This window comes from Cyprinus carpio, chromosome B25 (genome assembly GCF_018340385.1).
Source record: "Cyprinus carpio isolate SPL01 chromosome B25, ASM1834038v1, whole genome shotgun sequence".
Lineage (NCBI taxonomy): Eukaryota > Metazoa > Chordata > Actinopteri > Cypriniformes > Cyprinidae > Cyprinus > Cyprinus carpio.
Genome location: NC_056621.1, coordinates 16,874,379 through 16,889,908, shown reverse-complemented (window position 1 = coordinate 16,889,908; position 15,530 = coordinate 16,874,379). Strand labels below are relative to the sequence as shown.

The following is a 15,530-nucleotide window of genomic DNA, read 5'->3' as shown; positions in this document are numbered from 1 at the left end:
GCATCTGTGTCAAGGTTTCCGAGCAGGTTTAAACCATCATAGTTGATCAAATTCTCCATTGATTTTGTAATGATTTTCCCCGTCGTCTTTGGCACTCTTAAAGAAAGCCCGTAGGGTGCCGTGGAGCAAGGGTATTTTTGTAAACGAAAACTTGAACGAAGGCTAAAATTATTGGTCAGAAATCGTTTTCGTAAACTGAAATAAAATTACAATTTCAAAGTAAATGGAAAAACTAAAACCAAAACGAAACTTACAACAGTAACTGAGAAATTAACTAAAATAAAGTAATAATTAGCAAAAATAAATAGTCGTGTTCGTGATTTAACAAGCTCTCATTCTGACCTGTGGTTGTTTAGGGAAATACCTGTAGATGGCGCTTCAAAGGTGGCTTTTCTATTCACAGAGAATGCCTTTTTGCATTTAAAAAAAAAACAAGACGCGGGAAATGTAATCGAAAATATGAAATGGTAAATAATAATAATGCACAGACGTTTAAAAGCGTGCTTTACGTGCGAGAACAACATAAGTGAGTTGACAATTTTTTTTTGGTTGAGCTGACGTTAGTAAATAGTCATTTTGTCACGCTTTATGATTACTATGGCAACGTCCACATCGAGTACATGAAAGGAGCACCGCTTTGACTACGAAACACATCCAAAATGAGAGAAAGCGGCAGCGACTGTGTTTTCACCGTTTGCCGTGTCCTGTGTAAAAGAGGCATTATGGGATTGATTGCGTTGCTCAACTGAAGAGCGGCTCGTCAAAATAAAGCGCAAACATCATTTAAATCACCTAGGGCTGGGCGATTTTCCCGATTTTATCTATTAATTTGAATTATCCACTAACCTAGTTTATAATATTATTTTTTGTCATAGATTATGATCATATATTTGTTATCATCAAAATTTTGTATTTGATTATATCATTTGTTATTTTTCATTAAAATGACGTTGTTATATTTAGCAGATTGTGAGTGATGTTCAGGTCAACCCACAGAAGTATAGAAATTCTACATTGATTTAAAAAAAATAAAAAAAATAAAAACTGCACTCGGATCGGAATAGTCCGATACTCAGAATTTTTGGGATCGGATCGGTTTTTAAAAAATGGTATCATTGCATCCCTAGAAAAAACTATGGAAAAGCAGCGCAGTCGAATAAAAAACCTGTAAAGAACTACTACTACTACCATGGAGTAAGGTCATAAACGGCGTAAGCATAAACTGGTCGCAACAGGTAGTTTTTTGTCTCTTACTCTGATTTCGCACGGCATGTAAACGCAATAACCCGCTTTCTGTCGGTATGTGTGGTACGCGACAGGAACACATTGTTAGTGCGGATCTAAGCGCATCTAGACCGAGCAAACGTCTTGCAGTAAAGAAAGAAGGAAATATCACAAAAGCAGACTTTTTCATGACTCAGAAAATAATAAAAATGTGTTCTCATCTCGCGCAGCAGAAGTGGTTCAGTCACAATTCTGTGTTTATAACTGCATGAGAAGATAATATACGAGCTCTTAAGTTTCCCGACATGTTGCAAGCTTAATTTAACATCACAACTGACAAATGTGTGGAATATTCTGAGTCAGATACGCAAATGATTATATTCTGACGTCACTACAGGGAAATAACCTGATTTATTAATGAAGTCATGTAAACACAGTTTACTTGCATTGTCAGGTTACTGTGAGTTTCAATGACGATTACAAAGAACAGGTATTCTGAAATCCAGCACTGGAGGGTCATTGTGAGCTGCCTGTAGCTTTCTAGTAACTCTGAAAACCTTGATTAGCTTGTTGTTTGTAAACTGTTCGCAAGATTACATCTTTAATATGAATATGAATGAATAAAGTTTATACATACAAGTTGCATATTTTTGGTTTTTGTTCAATTGTAAAGATTTATTTTATTTTCATTATTAAGAGGTTTGCACATGAGGAAACTGTAAACTGTGCAAACATTCAACGTTGCTAAAATTAAATGTCTTGCTTTGGTCTACACTGGAAGTGTTTCATTAACTCTGATAAACTGTAATTACGAAAACTGAAACTAAAATATATAAAAACTAAAATAGAAATGTGTTCACAAAATAAAAACTAACAAAACCATTGATGAAACTATCTAAAACTGAACAGAAATTACAGGAAATTTGAAAACGATATTAAAATAAAAACTAATTAAAAAAATCAAAACTAGATATGATGTATCCTTGCTGTGGAGTCCTTTCTTGTCAATGACAGCAGGGGACAGATCCGATTGTTTTCCTTGAGTTGCCATGACTGGTCTCCGCAGTGGAATTTCCCTGCAGCCGTATTGGCAGCTGAATATCTTGCATTCAGTGTTATTAATGTAGCAGTGCTGAAACTTATGCAAATATGCATAGTGCAGCTCTGCACTTTTTTTTTACTGTTACAGATGAACTGTGTTTGTCTTCTCAGTCTTACATGTGACTTTTGGGACAATGAGGCTGAGAGTGCGTAAGGCATCTCAGCAGCGGAGCGCCACCCTGTCCGCTCGGACCGCCAAGACCAAGAGGAAGCACTCCGAGGTGGAACACACTCTGTCCGCCGAAGACGCCAAGATGCAGAAGCGAGACACGGGCATTTTCTCCACCATCAAACGGTTCATCAGAGGCAATGCTGTCAAGGTTGGGATTTGAATTTGCATTTGAGATGATCTTGTGGAGGCAGTGTGGTTTGGTTTCAGCTGTGTTTCTTAATGTCAGGTGGAGCAGTGCACTCCTGCTAAGAGAAGCCGTATAGACTGCGATTCAGACAGTAATCTGATCACATCCACTCCGACCGGTGGGAACCTGCCCAGCAGAGCAAACCCCAGAACCCGCAGGAAAGGCCCTGTCAATGGAGGTATGAGTGCTGACCCTCACAGATAACCTGATGATCTTGCTGCTCCTTTAAAGGGATAATTCACACAAATAGAAAATACTGTCATCATTTACTCACACTCAGGTTTACTTCCCTCAAAAACACAGATGAAGAATGTTGGTAACCAAACAGTTGACAGTAGCCATTGTCTTCCATTGTATTCATGGCTACCACCAACTGTTTGGTTACCAACATTCTTCCAAATAACTTCTTTCATGCTCAACAGAAGAAACTCATACAGGATTGGAACAACTTGAGGGTGACAGGATTTTCATTTTTGGGTGAACTGTCTCTTAAAGAGTTCTGTATGTGAATTAAACTGAGTAGTTATGCCGACTGCCAGTGATCTCTTGGTGTTGAATGTTTCTCATTTTCTTCTGCTCAGACACCATGACAGGTCAGAGTAAACCAGTGAAGCCCAACGGGAAGCTGGAGGTGCAGACGGAAACTCCGGGCAGTCCGCCCCGCACCACCCTCCTGGGAACCATCTTCTCTCCTGTTTTTAGCTTCTTCTCACCCGCCAACAAAAATGGTAAGGGACTGTGATCTCAATTGTCAGCTGATAAATGTATGCACCTAAATGACACTGAGATATTGATGTCATAATAAAATGTAGTTAGTTCCTTCTTTTCAGACCTTAAATTGAAATTCAGAATCAGAATTGAGAGTTAATCAGCAAGTGTTTGCCAAGAATCACCAAATAATTAGATAATAACAATCTTATTTAGCTGCCAGTTTCTTAAGAAAATATTTGAACCTTTTTTTTTTTTTTTTTTTTTTTTTTTAGGTTTTACAAATTTTAGTCTGACCCCAGGTCTTAAATAGGGACGCACTGATAAAATCATGTCTTCATGTAAGATTTATTAAAACATTTACAATTCACAGTGTAATTTCTATATATTTTTTCTTGTTCTTTTTATAGTTAATACAATTGTCATTATAGTTATCATTCCTGGTATGAAAAGCCTTTATTTTGTACAAATCATCAGTGCACAATATTTAAAAGGAATAAAGTATTATTGTAACTAATTAGCTAAATAGCAGTTTAGACATTGTTTTAAGCCACCAGTGGAGCCCTTTTAAAATCTATTAACTGCACTAATTTAATGCTACAGCAATAACAACACATGAAGATACATTGAGAAAGTGTATTTGTCATTGGGATACACAGAGATAGAAGAAAAAGCCTTTCTTTATTTTTTTTTTCTCTTCCTCTCACAGTTCTGATCTGAATCAGAAATGTCACATATTAAAGTATCATTGGTTGTGAATATTGTTTAATATTGTTTTTAAAGAGATAGTTCACCTAAAAATGAAAATTGTCATTAATTACTTACCCTCATGTCATTCCAAACCCATAAGACCTTCGTTTATCTTCAGAATACAAATTAAGATATTTTTGATGAAATCCGAGAGCTCTCTGGCCCTCCATAGACAGCAATGCAACTGACACATTCAAGGCCCAGAAAGGAAGTAAAGAGTTTGTTAAAATACTCCATGTGATGTCAGCGGTTCAACCTTAATTTTTAAAGTTATAAGAATACTTTTTGTGCGCAAAGAAAACAAAAATAACAACTTTATTCAACAATTTCTTCTCTTCCCTATCAGTCTTTGATGCATGTTCACGACAGTACTACCACACATGAGTAATGACAGGATTTTAATTTTTGGGTGAACTATCCCTTTAAAGAGTTCCAGCACCCACATGACCATAAAAGCAGACGAAGAGCGTCATCACATTGAAATGTCTAAAGCGGCATATAGGACTAGTATTTTTTGTCATAATATAGCAGAACTACAATTCAGACTGCAGCATTTCAGAGCTAAAGCATTTGTGCAGAAGACTCTTCACTGCTGTCTGAGACCCTCAGGTTCAGGTGCAGCCATCTAATCGGTGGCACCTGCTGCAAACTGAAACCACTCAACCAAAACAATGCGCTTACCAGCAATATTGCCACATCATTTTTCGTTCATTCTGAGCTCTTTCTGATTTCGTCACACTGTTAAACCGACTCTCTCTCTCTCGTCCTCCAGCTACGGCGGGCTCAGATTCCCCGGGGCAGGCGGTGGAAGCGGAGGAGATCGTGAAGCAGCTCGACATGGAGCAGCTCGAAGAAACCCCGACCAGCACTACCACAGATGGTCGAGACCTGACCTTTGACCCTGCACTAAACCCCAGACCGCTGCCTCATGTAGACGCATCGGTAGAGGAAGGAGAGATCGTCACAGAGGCTGATATGCCACCGCTAACTGGTGAGTGTCTGGGAGGTTTATTTCAGCTGTACTGCCCCCTAAAGCAGAGCATCCTCACACTTTCTCTCTTGATTAGCCGTAGGATCCAACAGCAGTTATCCAGATGTCCCGCCATCGCCTCCAGCAGAAGGGACTTACGAGGAGGACTGGGAAGTTTTTGACCCGTGAGCCAAATTTCAGCACACTTGATCTAAATAACCTCCGTGTAGCCACGTGCCTGTGCACTAACTTGCCTCTGTCTTCCAGTTATTTCTTCATCAAACACGTGCCACCCTTGACTGAAGAGCAGCTCACCCGTAAGCCTGCGCTTCCTCTGAAAACCAGGAGCACCCCCGAGTTCTCTCTCGTCCTGGATCTAGTGAGTTGCCATCTATTATTGGTCTTGTTGATGCAAGCTCTTTCGATGCAAGAATTAAGTTGCCGTTGTTGTTTTATTTCAGGATGAGACTTTGGTTCACTGCAGCCTCAATGAATTGGAGGACGCAGCCTTGACCTTCCCTGTGCTTTTCCAAGATGTCATTTACCAGGTTAAAAAAAAAAAAAAAAAGCATCTAGATATCGATATTTTTTTTTTTTTGTCTACTGGTTTGTATGTAGCTCCAACAGTAATTTGCTCTCTTATTCCTAAAGGTGTACGTCCGGTTACGGCCATTCTTTAGAGAATTCCTGGAGCGCATGTCTCAAATTTATGAGGTGAGCAATTTACATTTTATTTTTTACTTTTTTTTAATTTTTTTTTTGCAAAACAAAATGTAATAAATATTTAGAGGGTTACTCCACCCCAAAATGAAAATTTTGTCATTGATCACTTGCCCCCATGTTGTTCCAAACCCGTAAAAGCTTTGTTTGTCTTCGGAACACAATTTAAGATATTTTGGATGAAAACCGGGAGGCTTGTGACTGTCCCATAGACTGCATTATTACAGCATTTTGCCACCATTTTTTCTGCCGGTGCCACTAATTTTTGTGAACAGTCGCACAGCCACCGCGTTGTCCAACTCATAAGCACTCCCATTTTTGTTGAATTTGAGAAACATCAAATGGCAAACGAAAGCGAAACTAAACAACGCTATGTTTCAGCTGCGCAGTGTGGACCGTTTATCAGCCCAGACCATGACGTAAACAAACTTGTCCGAGCTCAGAACAGCTTTACTCGGGAGCCAAAGTTGATTTTGCGACACTGTAACAGCACAGATGCAACAGTGCTGCGAGATCCAGTGAGAAGCGTTTGAATTCGCCGCACTATGACAAGTTTGTTCCGAGATTTACTGAGAATCATTCAAATTCTGCACAGAATTCTCTGTTATATGCTGCGCTGACATACGTCAGGAAACCAGATGCGGTATCACTAACTGTAACCATGGTGTTGTGGTAGAAATAGTCGAATGCATTACATCATTCATTTCAGTGTTTGTACAACCTTTTGAGAGAGAAATTCAAGCAGTTTTCAATGATTTACAAGCATTTCAAACAACTATTTCCAGCACTTTAAATCTCTAAAATGAATATAGCCTTAGAAGCTGGTATGGCGTTTAAAAGAAAAGAAAGAAAGAAAGAAAATCTCTAAAATGGTCCAGTTTGAAAGTCATTTTTAATGGGATGATCAAAATATACTTTGTGGTAAACAAACACTTATGTAAATTTTTTTAAAAATACATCAAAACGCAATTATAACCAGTAGACAGCAGCAGAGGAGCACTTATTGGTCAGTCATTTCTACTTTTTCCTCTATATTTTGAAATTGATAAAATCACTATTATAAAATATCGAAACATCAGATTTTGTCAGAATTTTACAGAAAGTCACAGTGCCTTAAAAAACAAACTTTTCTTCAGTTTGCTACTAAATTAAACATAATCCCTGAAGTCGGTCAGTTCTATATACTAAAAGAATATTGGTACATTTAATAAAGAATGGAATATATACATTTTCTATATAAAAATGTTGCACCTGTTACTGTTGTTAATAAAAGTACATTTTGTATGTATTAACTTCAGCTTAGTGCTTTACTGTCAAATCTGTTTAAACAATAAACAAAAGAAAAATAAACAAGAAATGAACATGTTATATTACTAGTAACTGCACTTATTATTGCAAAACAATAGTAATTTTATGATTAAAATGATCTATATTTTAATACTCCCACACACCATCCCCAGCGCTACCAAATCTGCTCCTGGCTTCTCATTTTAACTAATGAACATCCTGCCTATGATATGATCTACTGCTTTCACTTATGACTGCCATTAATGACGTAATCTTGAATTATTCGCAGATTATTCTCTTTACTGCTTCCAAGAAGGTGTATGCTGACAAGCTGCTGAACATCCTGGATCCTAAAAAACAGCTGGTTAGGTCAGTTCCCTCTCAAATGAAAAAACATAAAAAGTGAATGACATTTAAATTGCATTCAACTGAAGCTGCATGTTTCCTTTTCCACTCATAGTGTGTGGGTGTGATGGGAACAAATGTGTGTCTCGATTCTCAGGTTGTAAGATGTTTAAGGTGAGCCTTCAGCTCAATGTCTTTCCTCTGGTATTTCAGGCACAGATTGTTTCGCGAACACTGCGTATGCGTACAAGGCAACTACATCAAAGACCTTAACATCCTCGGGAGAGATCTCTCCAAGACGGTGATCATAGACAACTCACCTCAGGCTTTTGCCTACCAGGTTTGTGAAGCCGCCTTGAGAAGTGGTCTGTGGTGAGTTATTAGTATGTAAAGCTCAGGATGTGCTCCTCTCATTGCAGCTTTCCAATGGGATCCCCATTGAGAGTTGGTTTGTGGACAAGAATGACAATGAGCTCCTAAAGCTGGTGCCGTTTTTGGAGAAGCTGGTAGAACTGGTACGTGCGTCTTGTTTCTTGTGTGTGCTGCTTTTTAAAGATAATGTGCATTATTAAAATAGTATTTTTAGAAATACTTTTTCTATTTATTAAAATAATATTTGCAAAAATCAAAGGTTGTTTATTAAGATTTCTTAATTTAATTCTTAGAAAGGATAATAATTATTATTTCTCAAACCACACGCTTTAATAATTCAGTTTTTTGATAAAACATTTTTTTTTAACAGTAAACATTTATTTACAAAAGTATTATGCATATTTAATGTCATACATTATAGTGTCTTAGTGTGAAGACTATACCTTCATTATGTGATTTTTATTTAAATAAAAATGTACTTTTCTAAATTATTAAATAAGAAATCTTTGCAATTTAATTCTTAGAAGAAATAAAAACAACTCAAACCACACATTCACAAGTCTTTATTTTTTTAAATAAATTTAATTAACAGTATAGTTGTTTCTGTGCCAATTTACAAAAGTATTGTTATCCATATTTAATATCATACATAATAATGTCTTAGTGAAGACTATACCTTCATTATGTGATTGGTTTTGTTTTAAAGAAATATATAATATCATACAATGTAGTGTCTTAGTTTAAGGAGTATGTGATTTGTGTGTTTTTTTTAAATAAACATTAGGCAAAATATTGAGAAATTGGAGAAATTATTTCTGCGTCATGTGGATTCAGACATTATGCATTTCTAAGTAGAAAATAATTCTACACGTCTCTATGCTGTCACTTACAACGATCATGTGTTTTTGTTGACGTGGCATGTTTGTGTTTTATTCCAGAACGAGGACGTTCGGCCACACTTAAGGGAGCGATTTCGCCTGCATGACCTTCTACCCCCGGACTGAATGTTGCAGGGAAACGAACATTTCTTGCCAACCTGACTGTTTTTAAGCACCATGGGGGAAGGAAAATTTGCCACAAACTCTTTGCCATAAGGATTTCAACTACAGGCCTGCCTACATGGGCGTCCTTTTATGTGGGGAGGGAGGGGGAGGGTTTTTTGGGGCTCTGGACAAATGTTTTAAAACAAATGACTCGATGTATGCATATGTTTTCTATACACACACATTTATGGAAGCGAAGGCGAGGCCGAGATGATCACTTTTGATTGGTCGTCCCTCTCGGCTCTGCGGTGGAGTTTATGCCTGATTTGGACTTTAAGGTAAAGCGCTGTGCAGAAGTGGACTTGCGTCACTCCTTTTGGTGCTCAGAGGGACCCTCTGCCCTTCCAAGCCACTGGCTTTTACTTCAACGAGAATGACCGGTTAAATATAACTATATAAAACATGAATATATATACATTCAACTATGTGTGTATATGTATATATAACATTTGTACATATATATTTTTTCCTGTCAAGTTTGTAAAACACGACTTGCCCTTTGGTTTTAATTCATTATGCATTCCTTTTTAGTTCAAGGTCTTTTTTTCATAGACCAGCTGGCTTTTTATTAATTTTTTTACTGTAGATTTGATGTATATTTAATGGCCTGTCCGTTACGCTCTAGCTTTTTCTCGTAATCCGGTGAAATGTAATCCAAAATCCGGTCACATCCCACATATGGAAAACAACAAAAGTGCTCATTTGTGAATTTCTGTCTAGTCTCTAGTTGTGGCTTTCAGTTACTGACCGCTTTATACCATTTATCCATGTCAGTCCTAATTTGGGGATTTTAACTTTTACGTTCTTAGTTTGTTTTTATATACAAGTATAGATGAAATGTAAAATACTGTATGTGCTTTAAATTGCTTTTCTGTGGAGAAAAAAAAAAACAATGCTTTGTCTTTCTGAAATGTCCGGTAAGTGTAGCACCAGCACATGAATTAGCTGAAGTCACTGCATCCCTGCAGTATTCTGTGTTCCCCTCATTCTGCTTCTCCTGCGCTCCTGCTTCGGAAACTGTTTTAGGAATTATCATGTACAGCTCTGCCTACCTCTGAAGGGTAGACCTTCCGTTTCATTCAGTGTTACCCCAATGTTTTTTATTTCCATGGACATTAATACATGATTTTAATGTACCAGAATTGTTCCAGCTGGTTTTTCTTTGTCGTTTGGGATGAAAGTATCACATGTGGCCTTGATTTGTTCATTTTATCCTGTATGGATAAATGTTTTCAGTTAGAACTATAAGCTCATCATTACAGCACGTATGACTGATAATTTTGGAAATGAGATTTGAACTGAGAAATCTAGATTTTTTTTTAAATATTTAATAGTTTTTGAGAGAATTGGCCCATTTTAACCTCTGGCAGCTCTTCTTAATTTAGGTAAATATTTTTTCAGAATGGCAGCTTCTGTTTCGGGACTATGAACATGCTGTCAATCACTCAATTATTAATTCATTTATTTTTTTTAATGCAGTGGATGAAATGAGTATTTTGATTGGATTGTTGTGTGTTTGGTTGCGATGTCAGTGAATGACGAGGCCTTTTGTTAAAGATAGCTGTAAATGCAATGAATGTATTTCAGTGTAGCTTTTTGCAGCGCACATGAAGCACCAAGAAAACATTCTTAAGATCTTTTCAGATTATGTATGAATTCATATGAATGTGTTTTTCCTGGAATGGTCATTTATATATATATATATATATATATATATATATATATATATATATATATATATATATATATATATATATATATATATAGTGTCAGTGAAATCCCTGATTGGTCCTGGACTTTGGTTTCATGTAGAGTTGACTTAAAACAATGACAGCAGTTAGTCACTGAAAACAGCATGCTGAAAGTTCATAACTAAAACATTAAATTTGCTGTTTTTGCACATAAGACACTTGCATTTTTACTCTTAGCTGTTCATACATTTTGGTTTTTACGCTTTGGGATTTAGTTTAAATTTCCCATGATTATTCATACATGCTTATAATAGGAAAGTCAAATCTACAAACGGGACTTGTTAGGAAAACACCCTTCACCCCAGTATCAAAAAGTAATAATTTATTATGATTATTATTATATAAATATAATTTATATATTATTATTAATTGTATAACAAGTTATAATTTAAAGTTCCAAAATCTAAAGAAATGTAAAATAATCATTATTTACTATATGTATAATTATATTTATTAACTACATAGTTTTTATAGTATTATTATTAGTAGTATAGTATAATACTTTAGTAGGAGTATATTACATAGTATTATTAATTCTACATACCATACCAAATATATATTTTATAAATAAATTACATTGTGCTTTTGACCCAAAATCACATCTTGCCTATTTAAATCATTATAAACAAAAATAAGAACTACTTTTTTCCCAATGTGGGAAAATGCTTTTTTAGGTTTTATTGGCTTATATATTTTCCCCACCTAATGATATAAAAAATGCACTTGATATGGCATAAAGTGTTTATTTTTATTCTGCTTTTTCTGACATGTTCTCTCTATTATCGAGAAATAACACCAGTCATCTAAAATTATGCATTATTTATAATATAACCATCATCAACAACAACAACTAGTAGGCCTGGTAAAAATAACTAGTGACTATGGTAATTTGGCGGGAACTGTGACTGCGGTTACCATGGTGAAGGTTTGCGCAGGTGACGTCAGTCCAGTCCTCCAGTCCAGCTGGGGGCGTCACACACTCTCTCCCGCGCTCTGCGTGATACACGACTCTTCAGTGTAAAAGAAGAGGAGGACGGTTTAATTTCTCGCCCTCTGGTTGCGAAGTTCGCGTCCGTTTGACGGCGGGCTCATGTCGAAGGACGGGCGGTACGATGGGCGGCGTCGCGGCGGGGCACAGCAGCACCGGCTCGGGCTGAGGTCGGCTCAGAGCAGGGACGCCAGAGACAGATCGGCCAGCAACAGCTCTGGATCATCTCACGGAGGAGGGAAGAGCAGGAATACGCCCATCAACATCGTCCTAAAGGTACCACACAACAGTCGTCTCAAAACATAGCGAGCTGTCTACCTAGACAGCATTATTCAGGGATCATAAGGACGCTGTGAACGCCCAGAAGGCAGCTGTCAGTAGAGCGTTACCCTAACAGAGTTACTATGGTGACAGTTATTGTCGCTACAATACAGAACTGTGGTGAAGTGTTCATGCTTGCTGTCATTCTGAAGGGTTCTTAAACTGTATGCTTACTTGTTAGCACTGTGACAACACTACAGGCAGTAGAGTATTTTACTGTAAATGTGACCCTGGACCACAAAACCAGTCATAAGGGTCATTTTATTGAAATTGAGACTTATACATCATCTGAAACCTGCAGAAATTTGTTAGGATAAGACAATATCTGGCCGAGATGCAACTAACGTTGTCCAAATGAAGTCCTTAGCATTGCATATTACTAATCAAAAATTAAGTTTTGATATATTTATGCTATGAAATTTACAAAATATCTCCATGGAATATGATCTTTACTTAATATCCTAATGATTTTTGGCATAAAAGAAAAATGGATCATTTTGACCCATACAATGTATTGCTGGCTATTGCTACAAATATACCTGTGCTACTTATGACTGGTTTTGTCATACACAACAGTAACACTCAAGAAAACATAACATAATAGTACCTCACAAGAACATGACAAATTAACAGTAATGCAATGCAATATAATGTTTACACGGCGTGACATTACAGTAACAATACAATGTACCATTATAGTAACAATACATAATATTAACATGACAATAACATGACTACATAACAGTACAGTACAGTACATAAAATGCAACATAACATTTACATGACAATAACATTGCATTATATTACTCTAATGTAGCAATGTTATTGTCATGTAATTATGTTGCATTATATTACTGTTAAGTAGCAACATGACAATAACATGACTACATAACAGTAATATAATTGCATTATATTACTCTAATGTAGCAATGTTATTGTCTATAGTAATATAAAGCAACAACATTTATAATATAATTTAGCAAACATTTACGTGTCAGTAACATTACTATGTAAGTAATATAATTCAATGTATCGTTTACATGACAGTAACATTACTATGTAACAGTAATAAAATTCAGCAATATAGCTGCAAGCAGCAATTAAGGGGCCAAGCCCTCCAAAGGCAAAATGAGGAGCTAAGCATGGCATGGAGCATCAGACCAACTGCAACAATGAGTAATTAAAGCAAGTTTAGGATGATTTGAAGCACAGTGGCTGAAAAATCATAAACACTAGTTCTCGTAATATAATTTAATGGCTTATCACTTTTGACTTTTGACCGAACAGTGGCGCTGTTATCACATCGATGTGGTGTGTTCTGTGTGAGGTAACAATGGCACACACAAAGTTTGGTGTCAGTATGTCAAAGTATGTCAATTATGGCAAAATTGGTATCGATGTTCTCGGTATGATCCAAGGAATATATCAAAACCAGTTTCATTACAATAGGCTAGTGTAAACAACATTTATTAGCATTTTTTTTTAAAATTGTATTATAGCTTTTGACCACAAGGTGACCCTGCCCCCAAACATTTTGAGTACCATTAGGGCATGGTGCCCAAGAAGAATACCAAGTTTCGTAATGATACGTCAATGTGTTCGTAAAATATAGCATTTTACTCCCAAATTCAAATGGCCGATGCCCAAAATGGCTGACATGGGAAAATTCAGCATGCTGCACTGAATCTAAAGAGAAAAGTTTTTGGCCAAACCATTCAGAAGTTATAAGCAAAAATATGCACTTTTCATATCTCCTGACCACTAGGTGGCACAGCGCAGAAACACCGCAGGTAGTCTCAGGTCATGCTTGTTATAACACACACCAAATTTGGTCTCAATACGCCAAATCGTTGCGGAGATACAGCCTCAGATCAATTTTTGCGTGCTTTTCATCGAATTCGTTCGTGCTTTTATTCGAGAACGGTTTGACTAATCAATAGGGTTGGGTATCTTTTGAATTTTATCGATTTTGATTCCGATTCTGCTTATCGATTCCGATTCTTATCGATTCCTAGTTTCGATTCCAATAAGATAAAAAATCCAATATAAAAAATTAAGTCAGACATTTAGATGTCAAACATTTATTCTGTTTTTTTGCAAAGCATTCTGTTGCAGCTGAATAACATGAGCTAAAATCAGCAGCCTACAAAACACTGCAAGAGGAATTTTGCCTGTACTTTAAAAAAAATACCACAGCAAAAACTAGATTAATATAAATTAAAAATATTAAAGTGTTAAAGACAAGTAAACAGTCAGTAATAAAATAGGAACAAACAAAACAATTAATAGCGTAAATAAATACAACTGAACTAAATTTCATGTACAGAAACTGTAATTAAAATTTTAAAAACACTGCATAGTTTTCTTTTCATAAAATATAGATTAATTAAAGTTATTAAATATATTCAGTCAAGATCTCTTTAACACCGAATGCATGTAGTGCTAAAAATACTGTACATGCGTTTTCTTTCTCATCTGTTTACGTTCACTTAAGACAAAAACGCCAGTGTTTATGATGATATACTGACGTAGTTTTCTGCATACTGGTCGATAAATATGAAAGAAGTCAGTTTTGGCCCGGAACAACCTTTTCTACAGTGGAAATACACGGAATGGTCCGAGAACGGACACAAACCAGGACCCCGCACCTCGACCGTTGTTCTCTGTGCACGCGCTTGCACTTCATGTGCACTGCACGCTAACAGGGCACAAGTTCTTTCCATTCCTGCAATTAAATCATTTGAAATCATTCAAATGTGAATGCAGGAATCGTTAAGCAGAATCGAAATGCACGCTTCTTATAGACTACCTGGTTCTTGGAAATTTGGAACCGGTTCTAAAATGGAACCGGATTTTGATACCCAACCCTATTAATCAACTTGAATTCCATAACTCTTTGCCAGCATGGTCTGAAGATGATCTGAGCCAACTTTGGTGAGAATCAGACAAACCGTCTAGGATGAGTTCGAAAAAGTAGGTTTTTCGAACAATTAAAAATAGCGAAAAAACTAAACCTTGCGATTTTTGAATTTTGGTGTTCATTCGACTCTGCATGAGCCATGGATTCAGAGGAAAAAAATATTTTCCTTCTGTGCCTTACGGTTCTAAAGTTACTACTATAGCATAAACATGAGTGAAATTTTGGACAAGTGGTGGCGCTAGAGAGTTTGCGTTAGAGACTCCAAAATTGCTGTGACTAATGTTGAGACTGTCCTCTATCAGTGTGCCAAATTTCACAACTTTCCCGCAAGTGGATGTATGGGCTGTCATAGACTCGAGTGGAAGAAGAACACCAGCAGATACAATAGGTGCCTACGCATCTTCGGTGCTTGGCCCCTATTAACATTTGTGTCAATAACATGACTACGTAACTAACTATGAGTGACTATTTGCATGGCTGCTTTTCAAATAAATGAACCCATAGACATGAAATTATTGACTTTATTTTATTTTGTGAAAACAAGCAAAGCACAGAGGCTTCAGAAACGTCCTTCAGTTCCTAGACCTGATCTACCGGTCAGTGTTTATTTTGCAATTATGACCATGCGATTGTATTTTGTCTTACTTATTATACAGCTGCTTAACAAATAA

The 15,530-nt window shown here is 36.6% G+C and overlaps 2 protein-coding genes across 2 annotated transcripts in view; both read left to right on the top strand.

The window, feature by feature from the left end:
* LOC109068255 (CTD small phosphatase-like protein 2-A) overlaps positions 1 to 10,015 on the top strand; it is an 11,244-nt gene extending 1,229 nt beyond the window's left edge. Inside the window, exons 2-13 of the mRNA XM_019085102.2 lie at positions 2,437 to 2,645; positions 2,724 to 2,862; positions 3,266 to 3,412; positions 4,915 to 5,133; positions 5,210 to 5,297; positions 5,380 to 5,491; positions 5,574 to 5,660; positions 5,764 to 5,826; positions 7,409 to 7,488; positions 7,678 to 7,804; positions 7,884 to 7,979; positions 8,775 to 10,015. Coding sequence (XP_018940647.1) covers positions 2,460 to 2,645; positions 2,724 to 2,862; positions 3,266 to 3,412; positions 4,915 to 5,133; positions 5,210 to 5,297; positions 5,380 to 5,491; positions 5,574 to 5,660; positions 5,764 to 5,826; positions 7,409 to 7,488; positions 7,678 to 7,804; positions 7,884 to 7,979; positions 8,775 to 8,840 — 1,410 coding nt within the window. The 5' untranslated portion in view covers positions 2,437 to 2,459 and the 3' untranslated portion in view covers positions 8,841 to 10,015. The remainder of the gene's footprint in view (positions 1 to 2,436; positions 2,646 to 2,723; positions 2,863 to 3,265; positions 3,413 to 4,914; positions 5,134 to 5,209; positions 5,298 to 5,379; positions 5,492 to 5,573; positions 5,661 to 5,763; positions 5,827 to 7,408; positions 7,489 to 7,677; positions 7,805 to 7,883; positions 7,980 to 8,774) is intronic.
* A 1,562-nt stretch (positions 10,016 to 11,577) lies between these two features.
* LOC109068238 (S phase cyclin A-associated protein in the endoplasmic reticulum-like) overlaps positions 11,578 to 15,530 on the top strand; it is a 106,065-nt gene continuing 102,112 nt past the window's right edge. The window contains exon 1 of the mRNA XM_042753572.1: positions 11,578 to 11,894. Coding sequence (XP_042609506.1) covers positions 11,721 to 11,894 — 174 coding nt within the window. The 5' untranslated portion in view covers positions 11,578 to 11,720. The remainder of the gene's footprint in view (positions 11,895 to 15,530) is intronic.